This window comes from Pagrus pagrus (genome assembly GCF_965226575.1).
Source record: "Pagrus pagrus genome assembly, chromosome: 22".
NCBI lineage: Eukaryota > Metazoa > Chordata > Actinopteri > Spariformes > Sparidae > Pagrus > Pagrus pagrus.
This window is the reverse complement of record NC_140204.1, coordinates 23,509,583-23,520,982: the sequence shown is the minus strand read 5'-3', so window position 1 is coordinate 23,520,982 and position 11,400 is coordinate 23,509,583. Positions and strand designations below refer to the sequence as shown.

General features: G+C 40.1%; 1 protein-coding gene across 2 annotated transcripts; it reads left to right on the top strand.

Annotated features, from left to right (window-relative positions):
- The first annotated feature begins 404 nt into the window (after positions 1 to 404).
- snapc2 (small nuclear RNA activating complex, polypeptide 2) lies at positions 405 to 11,145 on the top strand. 2 transcript variants are annotated; one of them, XR_014621395.1, is made up of 7 exons: positions 405 to 784; positions 1,488 to 1,661; positions 2,220 to 2,358; positions 6,986 to 7,669; positions 8,652 to 8,740; positions 9,185 to 9,265; positions 10,452 to 10,540. XR_014621395.1 is itself a non-coding variant. In XM_084343793.1 (6 exons), exons 1-6 carry the CDS (start codon positions 569 to 571, stop codon positions 10,767 to 10,769), a joined length of 1,620 nt encoding a protein of 539 aa, XP_084199919.1. In that variant the 5' UTR covers positions 405 to 568; the 3' UTR covers positions 10,770 to 11,145. The 2 variants fall into 2 exon arrangements, 1 of the variants encoding a protein (XP_084199919.1); XM_084343793.1 differs by lacking the exon at positions 9,185 to 9,265 and having other exon boundaries at positions 10,452 to 11,145.
- Positions 11,146 to 11,400: the final 255 nt, after the last annotated feature.

Genomic DNA, 11,400 nt, shown 5'->3' with positions numbered 1-11,400 from the left:
ACACTACATGCTGCATCAGAGCAAAAATAGCACACACCCATTTGTATGGGTGACTTTCACTTTTACCAAAGTTATATGATATCTTATGACCTTTGGGTACTTTTTTACAACACTGGCCATACCTTTTCATTGCTCTGTCTGAAAACTTACATATATGTAAATCCATCTGCATAAAACGTTTAAAAGCCAGGAAATCCTAATCAACAATTCGAAAGGGATTTAACAAATATATTACCCACTGATGCTAAAATAGTTTTGCCCGTTTTGCTAAGAGCAAATGAAGTTTGAAAGGTTGTTTCAGTTTCAGATTTGTATAATGTTCAATCGGATCAGTTTGCGAGATAACGCTTTTATTCTGAAAATCTTGCTACGGAAGTCGTATTTTTCTTGCTGCTATACCGGAACACAGGCGAGTTATTGTTAAAATAAGTTTATATCCAGCGAGACACAGTAACGGACACAGCTCTCTTAGCTGGCCGAAACGAACTAGTCATATTAGTTTCATGAATCTTTCAAGTCTCGTCCTGTTGTTACGTGAGCCTGGTTCGTATTAGCAACGTGACTTGAGATGAAGCCGCCTCCTCGGAAAAGAACTAAACCAAATCGCAATTTAAAACATGACTCGGTACCGCAGCGTTCAGGTAAACTAGTCCCTAAAAAGTGGCACCGAGCGGAACAGAGGAAGCTCCTGAATGCCCTGAGAAGGCTCAGCAGGACTGGCGGCGGAGGAGACATAGACCACGCTTTCCTGACAAAATACGTTCCTAGTCGGCCCATTTCAGAGGTAACTGTTACGTCAGGGTCTCAGACGCAAGACGCAGTTTGTTATTTATTGTTCACTCTAGGGATAGACCGATTATCTGCCTGGCTGGTTATTGGGCCTGATATTCCGCATTTTCTGTTTAGGTGCCTGTTAGTGAGATGTGCTGAACGAATTATTTAAAACAATTATTTGGCTCTGATGCAGCACCCTTTCTGTTTCACGCCAGTGCTCGGTGGTTTTACTCAATGTCCCGCACACAAAGAACTGAATGACCTTAATCTGCAGGGTACCAAAATTAATCAAAGGTATCAAATAAATGTAGTGGAGTGGAAGCAAAACCTTCAAACACTGTAGTAAATCATCTCCTTGATTGCTCATAAAAGGTATATTTATCGGCGTTGATAAAACCATATCGGTCCATTTCTATACCATACACTCACACACATGGTACGTGAATGGGTGCATTTTATGTTCTCAATCAGTTTGGTTCTATAGTAATACTTTAAACTGCAAAGTTAAAAAAAGAAATCAATGAAAGAGTTTACTGACCTACAATCCAAAACATATACATTTGATCCAAACCAGTGAATGCCATCAACCTGTCTATTTGGCAACTATTCATTTTAGTACAAAACTGTGCATTTTGTCAGCACCTCAGTGAAAACACTGCTTTGGGTAGCTGTATGTGTGGAAAGACCTGAGGATTGTCCCTTCCTACCCTCAGGTCCAGTCTATGGTGGAATTGCTGAAGAACAAAGTATTCTCAAATGTGAGCTTCAAGTTAAAGAAGACGAGATGGGAGGAGAAGAAGGTCAGAAAGCCAATCGAGGTGTGGACACACATGGCTTCTGCTGTGGCTGGAACACTTGAAGAGCCAATTACCACTGCTTTCTCTCAGGTACTGCAATACTGATTAGTCAGGGTGGGAGAGATTGTTTTTATTATTTTTGTGTTTTTAGTTCCGGTTGGTGTGTTATCAAAGGGGGGTGATAAAACTTTGGATACCACTACATTTTGATGCTTAAAGGTATAGTTGGTAATCCTGTTCAGAAACACTTTTTGTTATACTGGGTGAAATGGTCTTCCCATCCTGAGAGTAGTCCATACATAATGTGTTCAGAAAAAGGAACGAAATAAATCAGACCTCTGTGGCAGCTGCAGGCCTGTAAAAACTCTGACCAATCCCTCCCTCTCGGTCCGAGTTGAAAGAACCAATCAGATGCCAAGATGTTCAAGTTTGTGGGGGCGGGGCTTTGGACGGAGCACTGACGGGAGGGGGAGAAGGGGATGGAGCTTAGACGAGGTGCCACTTTCAAATCTTGCTAGCTCTCCAACATTACCAACTCTACCTCTAAGTCGAAACATACAAATCAATAGGATGCATCTTTGCTCTTTTTTTTTAATTTCACTTGAGGTTACATCTGAAAACTTTCTGCACCTAACCCGTGTTTCTCAGATGCTGATAGTCTCGTCCACAGAGCCTCGCACCCTACGGAACTGTGACCCTCCTCAGGTCCACAGACTGCCCACAGACAAAGATAGGCCTGTTGGTCGCACTGTGCCTTGGAGACCAATGCCTCGTTTGGCAGTCCAAGGTAGGCCTCTGTTGCAGTTTTTCCACTACATCTGCTGGCCTAGCTCTACTCGGTTTGACTCAGCGCGGCATCCCGGCGCATCAGAGATTCGTAAGAGTGCTGGAAATCCTTAAAAACAATTTTAATGTGGTTTTTTTCTAAGGTTTGAAAAGTGCATGGATTTCAGGTAAAGTGCTTGAAACAGCTTGAAATTGTAACTGCATTACTTTCATAATAAATCCATATTTGATTGAATAGTTGGATTTTTAGATTAAGAAATAAAAGAAGTCTGAGAGAGCCTAATTACTTTCCCTCTGATCGAACTGTAAATGGGGGGTTTAAAAAAGACAACATGCTTGGAGGTTTCTGTTGCAATGAAAGTAGGCTTGAAAACGAAAAATACATATTGTGGTTAAAATGAGGACCAAAGCCATGTGCATTTAAACCACAAAAGAGATAGGCTGCCCAGATGGAATCATTGTTCTCTGTGGACCTGTCATCTAGGGGTTCATATCATATATCTATAACTATATGACTTAACAATTTTATGAAATCCGCATGGGAGGAGGACTTGGGCATATGCTTAATAGAGAAGCAATAGATAAGGGCTCAGGAGGGGGTTCACTCAGCATCTATTTGTACCAGGCATGGCTTTTTGCAGTTCAGTGTCGCATCGACTCCATATTTCAAAGGTTAATCTTTCCAATAATAAACTTTTCCAACCCTAATAAAGATCCCCTGTGCGACCGTTGTGGGGCATTTCCTACAGTAGTAGCCACTCAAAATGTCCCCTGTTTCCATGATGGGACCTTGGCTGGCCCTTGGCTGGTCCTTGGCTGGTCCTTGACTGGTCCTTTGCTGGTAGCCTACAGGTCCATGAGGGTAATGTAATCCCCCGCGATGACGTCATCAGTGAGGCTCCGCCCCTAAGCAGCCTGAGTGAAAACCAGCTGCAATGTCTCTTTTGTCCACGGGGAGGAGCAGTGATTTTAAAGCTCTGCTCTCAGTAGTCTACACCAGGGGTCGATAATCAGATGGACAATAAGTATTTCACTTTGATGTGGCCAAGAATAAACTATTTTCATTTCTTTGTTGTCCTTGTACCGAGAGAATATCAGAATTTTATCTCAAAAACAGAATTTTTGAGAACATTTTGAATTCTGCTCTCATGGGAACAACTGGAGTCAATGCAATAATGATATAGCTAAACACTAGTTATTCACTTATGGAGCAAATCCATCATTTTTAAAATTACCAACATCTCCATGCTGCAATATGCGTATTTTCAGATTTTTGTCTTGATAACTGAATTTTTCACAGTGGTTTCAAATCTGCCTGCACAACAGTGAATGGCTTAATAAATTTCTGAAGCCACTGTTGTATTGCCACTTGCCAATTAGCTCAGAGTGATAGATGACAGTCTTTGGTTCCAGAAGTTGTGGGTTCAAGCCTCAAGTGGTCCAAACTTAACATTGATGTCAACTGTCTTGTCTTCCTATTCTCCTGTTTGTTGCTCTAAATTGCCTAAATTTGCAAAAAATAGCCTGGACCCGACCCATCGCTGCGCAGCAGCTATAATTTCTTTTTGATTTTTGTGCATATTATGGAGGCGTTTTGGTCCATGGTCTTTATTTCCCCTGGAGTTTCCACTAATCTCGCTCTCAGAAATTGTTTGTGTATCTTTTTTACATAACATTGGTCATTGCTAATGACATACACAGTAATTAATCTAGCATACTTTCATTAAATACATCAATTCAAGCTTAAATTTAAGAGTCTATAATTAGACCATTCTGAGCCTGATCTAGTTATACCATAGATTTTCTAATGAAGTTAATACCTTTTAAAAAAATGTCACCTGGGGTAAAACTCCCCCTGCAACTTTTTGCATTTGTATAGCTAACAGCATTTTAAAATTGGGAAATTGTTTGACTTATTAATTTTGCAACGGGGGTCTTACAGGGTTATAATCACTTTTCCAGAGTAATTTGCCAACACTGTGGCTGCTGACGAAATGGTAACAGGAGATAGCCTAGCTCAGTAGAAGTTCAGGCCCACAGCCTTCCAATAACCTCCCCCGCCAGCTGCATTTCGGCTCTCTGATTTGTGTGACAATGGGAGACTAAATGCCCACTCAGTGCAAACAAAAGGTTGAGCAATTATAATGCTAACTCAGCTTGCTTACTAGTTACAGTACTTTCAACTTGTAGTACAGCACACCACACATCACACATCCTAACACACATAAAATCCTGTTTAGTAGATAAACACATGAGCATCAGCAACATCCCTAACTGATAATGCTAATTCCCTGGCCTAAGTCATAAGGCATGCACTGAATACCTGCACAGCTGCAAACATCTTCCAAAATTCTTTTCATCACCTGAAATTTTTCCTCTTTAAATGGAGATTTAAAATGATTACATTGTGATCAAATAGGCTATTTGACAGGAGGTATTACTAGCATTCATTTCAGAATAAAACATTGGCCATCGCATAGGCCTGTTATAATTTCATGGCTCAAATCAAATGATGATTATGTATGTAATTGCGGTTTAATGAATTTTGACTGACCACCAGAGGTGCTTTAAGTGCCGCCTCTGGCGGTCAGTGGAAATTCAGATAACATCAGAATGACTGTGGGCGATGAGAATTTTGTGAGAGAAGCGCCATCTCCTGGTCAAACCCTGTATTTCAATGAATGGGAGGGGTTACAGTAAAACATTGACACTCCCATGAGAAAGAGGGGGGCAACTCCAGCGGCTGGGATTTGAAGGGGATTTGAAGGGGATTTGCAGGGGATTTGGAGGGAAGTTGGCTGGAAAACGTAGGCCATTCGGCTGGCTTTCAGCTGGAAGGGGACATTTTGAACGGCTACTACTGTACCTCTTTGGGGAACATGTTCTGGCTATGTCCAAAATTCATAACCCCTTTGGCACATAGATTCGGGTGGACCTGCTAAAAAAATCGCCTATTGACACCATTCCCATTTCCCGTAGGAAAGTCAGCTCGTCTATGATTTTTATCTCTGACGTCACCTTTGGCGTCACGAATGCGCTGGGAGCAGTTGCAACAGAAGAGAAAACAACAATAGACCCATTGTGAAAGAAGCGTCTGTAAAATGCTGGTTAAATTCTTTTGAGCGTCACAACCCCCACAATAAGCCTGCAAAATCATAATTTGAGCCATTCGGTCCAGTAACATTTGCAAAGTCTACAAGAGCACGATTAAATTAATTTATCCCCATCAAGTTAGCCGGGCGCTAAACAGGAAGTTAGCCGACTTGGTCTGTGATCCAGGTATTTCATAGCCAGGACGTTGAGCTTTTTGGCTTCAAAACTCCACTGAGCAGCTTTCATAGGACTGAACGGGTCTCTGTCTCCAACACTGAGTCCGGTAATAAAACCTCCTTAACAGACCACATCCCAAATTCCTTCCTCATTTACTCGCCACCACCGGATGTTGATAACACGTCATTACTTCACACGGTGGAATTTAGCGTGTTCACCCGGGTCTTACTTTTAGATCAAAGCCGAGCCGAGCAGAGGTGATACAAACCCGTGTCTACTACTTTCAGAACTGAAATGCTAATTAACAGATGTTAAAAAAAAGAAGAATTCTCAGATAGAATGCATGAACATGGTTGTTTCCTACTTTTCTGTAGGGGGAATGGATTGGATAAAGTCAAAAAGTTAACTACATAAAAAGGAGGATTGCAAAAGTAATGATTATTCATATAGCAAACATCAGGCTTTTTCATGTCGCTTTAAGGAATCTTGGCAGTCTTTCTTCTCAGTTCATTCTGGAGCTTTGCTTAGCTCCTGTTGGCCACTTGTTTTGTCTGGAAGGAGAACTGGCCTCTACTTAAAGGGGAGTTATTTGATTTATTTGACAAAATAATATTTTAATTATACGCACCGGAAAATTGGAAACTCATTCTGATATCATTATATGCAACATGTCAAAAGAACCCATGAAGGCTGTAAGCGCTTGTAAGATGAATTAATCGAATAAGGCAGAGTAACAGGTAACATAACAAATAAACATGTTCTCATCTGTATTTTAGGATTATATAACAGTGGAGCCCATCTAAAATAATAAATGATAATAGAACTCAAATCATAAGTAAATAATACTGGTTAACATCAAATACATTCAGGTTGTACTGGCATTTCCTAATATCATTGTGTTAAGTTATTACCAAAACTCATCAGATAGCAGAGTTGAATCCTGTAAATAAGCAGATATTGAAGCAGAGTTTCATAATATTAAAATGATCTGGTGTTCTGAACACAAGATATATATATTTTATTATTTACTCATTCAAGTAGATAGTTCTGGCTATTTTAGACACTTGCCGTGACTAGAAGGAGAAAAAAGAGAGAGAGGAACCAAATTAGTAATGATGACTCTTGATAGACTTATGACACAAGGATGAGGATGCAAAGTCTGTGGTTGGCAGGCATGTTTTCTCAGTACTGTTCCTTGTCTTTCTTGACATCCTTCCTCCTTAAGGTCAGAGGTCATTGGGTCTGTGTGTGTCTCTGTGCACTCCAACACAGGCAGAAAGAGCCTTTTGATTAAACTATCAAAATATATATTAAAGAATGTAAGTTCTTTGTATAATCCTGTGTTTGGTCCTACTCAGATGAGCGTCCAAGCACAAACACAGCCCAACCTCTTCAGGGATTCAAGCCTCCAGCACCAGTGGTTAGAGTGCCAAACATCAAAATCCCTCCACCCCAGCAACAGCGTTCTAACACAGCTAGAACCTCACTTGCTGCCTGCACCATCTCTCCATCTTCTGTCACCTCCTGCCAGCCAGGTGCCGCAAAAAGTCTCATGCCTTTTACATACCCAAACCCTGCCTCACAGACTATGACCCCACTTACCAGGCAAGTTGGAACCAGTTCTAGCTCTGCAGCAGCGGTGAAGACTCAGATTGTTGACAGTTCTGTAATCCGGAATACCCAGCAGCCCTCAGAGCAACACCCCACCTCCATCTTCACCACCTCTGCCAAATCCACTCTATCCAGGCCTCACACGCCCTTCTCCTCCTCTGCCACCAGTCCAACACCAGTCCAAAGTACTACACCATCCTCTGTTGCCTCTTCCAGTTCAGACACCTCTAGTTCCTCCTCCAGCCACTCCACGCCCTCACTTTCCACACCCGCTGCAGCAGTTCATGCCAGGTTTGGTCACACCAGCAAGTTTGCCACTAAAGACAGTCCCAGGATGTCTGGTGTCAAATCTGTGGTGGACTTTGAGAGGATCTATCGTTACCTGAGTTGCATCCACAAGCCAAATGAGGACTGTTATCTATCCCCCATGGGTGAGTAGAAGATTCACAGCTTGGTATCATCTAAAAATGTCAAAAGTGTCTTAAAGTGTCATGACTGTTGATTGTAACATGAGTGTTGTGACTTTTGCAGTTGTGTTGTGACTTATGACTGAAGGATGAACTGAATAGAATTTTGTGGACAAAACACATATTTGGCCATTACTCAAGAATTCATGCGATAATGACGATAAAATTTGACATACAGATGTCTACAAATGGTTAAAATGATGAAGTTAGACATTTGATATCCAGAAGGTCAGAGGTTAAATGCATGGTAATATTCCTAAAAAAAATTAAAACGAGATCAATACATTATTTGTCCCTTGCCATTGACTACTGTATCCTTTTGTTCCAAAATAAGGTCCCATGGGCCAGACAGGAATCAGCAGAACTTTGCCTTTCTATACCATGGCCTGTGCCAAAGAAAACAATAATAGCATTATGGTTTCATGTGTTTTGCTATAGAGTGGCGTAGTCATGAGTCCTAAAACCCAATAATCGGTTTGCATTTTTGCATATCCGGTTCCCTCGTCTCAATGTCAATGGGTTTTTAGAATGGGTTTTAAGTGAATTTCCTGACATAATGTATGTGATAACCACAGGCTTAAGACATTTACAAGTTTCATTCTACAACATAAAATACATCATTAAATGTCCCACAATTGAATTATACAGTGCTTATATGTTTTGCAAAACAGCAATTGCAAACAAGTTCTGTAATGAGACTACAGAAAATAAATCCGTCCATCTGTCTGCCTTCCCACAGTACAGACAGATCTATAAAAAATCCCCTCTGAACAGGTATCAGCCAGGACTGTGTTTTATTAGATGTCGTTGTCAGCTGAACTTCCAGTTTCGGAAACATTAATAATAAAAAATGTTTTTCTAATTTATCAGACACCGATATGCAGACATTTCCCAACCACTGCTTTTAAATCAATCCTTTTTTCTGTTATTGTTATGTGTCCTTCAGAGAGTGCTATAGTGTTGGACTTGTTGATGTCTCTCCCAGAGGAGCTTCCCCTGCTGGACTGCAACAGACTGCACAAACATTTGATCCAGGTACATCTGTCTGTACACTAGTTAGCTCTTCACTCGCAACAGTAAACTGAGTACAGAGATGAAAGATTTTCTTTTATTCTGCATTTTGCTTTTGGAACAAGGTTGGTTCATTAGCATTAGTGCCTCCATGAACTAAGAAGTATTGGCCTCTGGTCGGCCTAATCAATCAATCAATCAATAAGTTGTGTTCTTATTGAGTGGAAGTAAAGAAGTTTATTTGTCATACACTTCCATAACATAAAGTTGGAGCCAAAAAACTATATGAGGACAATCACTGATTGTTTGTTATAATTGCGTTGATTCTGCTTGTGTTTTATATTTCACTACATAAATGCAAATTAGTGTGAACACTGCATTATGTATGTTTACTATTTTGATTCACATACAAAACTTGCAACCTAAGTCAATCCGTGAACCCTTCGTTCTTTCATTTTTGCGTTACAGTTGTTCTACCTGGTGATGACGTAGCGTACACACCACAGACCCGTTATTACCGGAATGGACAGCAGCCAAGAGATTTATTAGGTTAGGCTACCCTATTATATCCAATACAATCATGATCTAGTCTGTCCTGAGCCTACGAAATAAAGTTTGAGAAATGTCTGCATGGTGTAGGCTACACCTGCTTACAGTGCAGCTGACAGATGTGCTACCTGAGCCACCATCTGATCCTTCCTCCCTCACGTCCTGAGGAGTCTCCTGGACATATTCTGTATTCTGTGATTTCCCTCTTTTCATTTCTAACCGTTCAGTTTTTGCTGGTAAACAGCCGGTGTCTCCTTTCTTTCTCTCCTTCTCTCGCTCGCACCCAATTCACATACAGGTAAAAATACATGTGATAGTATGAAAACATTAGCCTACATATTGTTGTAAATATTTTTCCCTGACAATAGATTAATAATTATAGTAATAGGTTACAATAACAAATGCTTTTATTTTGAAATAGAAATGTGTTGTCTTCAGTTAGTGTAGCAGATGTTAAGTTGCTACAAAGAATCTTCTGGTTGCTAGGTAACGAATCGGACCTTTCCTCCTCGTCTTTTTTATTTCGCCTCTGTTGTTTTCCTCCTTGTAACTGTTGAGTATTACGTGTTTTAATCAGTAAATATGATCGGCATTCAGCCCTTAGGCTGAGCTGGCGACTCCCCCGGAAAAAGACAAAGCTTGCCATTGCAGAGACTCTCTATCTTCAGACCACGTTCTGGCTCACTTCCTATGCCTCTGACTCCGCAAAAATCTCCCAGCAATCCCCGAATTTTCAGAATATCAAAATAACAAAACAATAACAATCAAAAACTTAATTTTCACGTTATTCTGTTTTTGTTTTAAAACAGAATAACAGGCACAAAATGTGGTTTTGTGTCATTCTGTTTTTCCTGTTTTTTCGTTCTGGGTTTAAAAGAGAATAACAGAAAAACAAACTTGTTCTTCCGTTTTTTTTATTTGGTTTTGAAACGAAAGAACGAAGGGTACACGGATTTAAGTCGAACCAAAGTTTAGATGGCAATTTCTTAGTTACATCCACCAATCTGACATACACCGTCTGCTTCAACTGCAGAGATGTCTTGATTACGAACACCTTCCTCAGGATTTTCACAGGAGAAGTAGTTCTAACTATGCCTATCAAACTTTGTAAAAGGGTATTTGTCCAAAAAAAAAGTTTTTTTTCTTTGCTGCATTAACCTGACAGCCCTGCTCTCTATATCTTCAGGTGTACCAATGTCTCTCATCCCCTGCTGACTCCAAGATTGCAAGAGAAATGTTTAAAGAGCTGAAAGATGGACTAGGTGCACAGACAGAGATGATGAGCGATCCAGACAGCAATGGAACAAACGGTCAGCAGGACACTGCTGGGACTGCTGACAACAGTGATGTCACACACAGTGGAGGGGAAAAAACCGAGCCTGATGAAGCTGAGAGCCAATCATCAGGGAACACTGACGCATCAAGCCAATCAAAAGACGCAGATGTGATGCCGCCCCCCCTGAATCCTTTTATGATCCCACTGAATCTGTTGAAGCGCAAATAGGTTGGGGTTCCAAATGTATAAAACAAATATGCAAAAGTTCATGTAGTAGGCTTTAGTTGTGTCTGTAATAATACAGTATTTTTATACTCATTCACTATATTTCTATACTCATAACCTCCAAATTATTTAGCCATTGCTAAGTCTTAAATTATTGGACTGGGTATTGTACATGAACACCCACTAGAAATTCAATAATTGAAAATTGGCATCAAATGTCTGATTACATTCATTGTTTTGTTTACTTATTTTGTGATCAGATAGTTTCTATACATTTTTTGTAAATTTCTTGTTCAGCTGCTGTTATTTAGCATTTAACACTGATGCATTGAAAAGGTCTCTTGTTTTGAATTAAAGAAAAGAGTTTTCTATGAGTCTACAACAAATGTTTTCATTATTGATCTGCAGAGTTTTTATGATTAATCATTTAATATACAAGAAAGTCAAGAAACGAAAGTCTACAAAACCTGTCAAGATAATTATTTTGCTTTTGCATTAGTCTTCAAACGTTACACTATTTTTTTCATTACAAATCATACTGTCAGCAGTTTGAATGGAAAGTTGAATCTTTGAAGAATATACATTTCAGAATTTTAGAACATCGAAGTACTTGGTTATGTCCCACTTTTCCAAT

What these genes read in the sequence shown, in the direction of transcription:
- snapc2 (XM_084343793.1), top strand. Translation starts at nt 569, where the DNA reads ATGAAGCCGCCTCCTCGGAAAAGAACTAAACCAAATCGCAATTTAAAA. An exon ending in TTACCACTGCTTTCTCTCAG is followed by an intron (nt 1,662 to 2,219) that starts GTACTGCAATAC and finishes CGTGTTTCTCAG; the next exon opens with ATGCTGATAGTCTCGTCCAC. An exon ending in GCCTCGTTTGGCAGTCCAAG is followed by an intron (nt 2,359 to 6,985) that starts GTAGGCCTCTGT and finishes GGTCCTACTCAG; the next exon opens with ATGAGCGTCCAAGCACAAAC.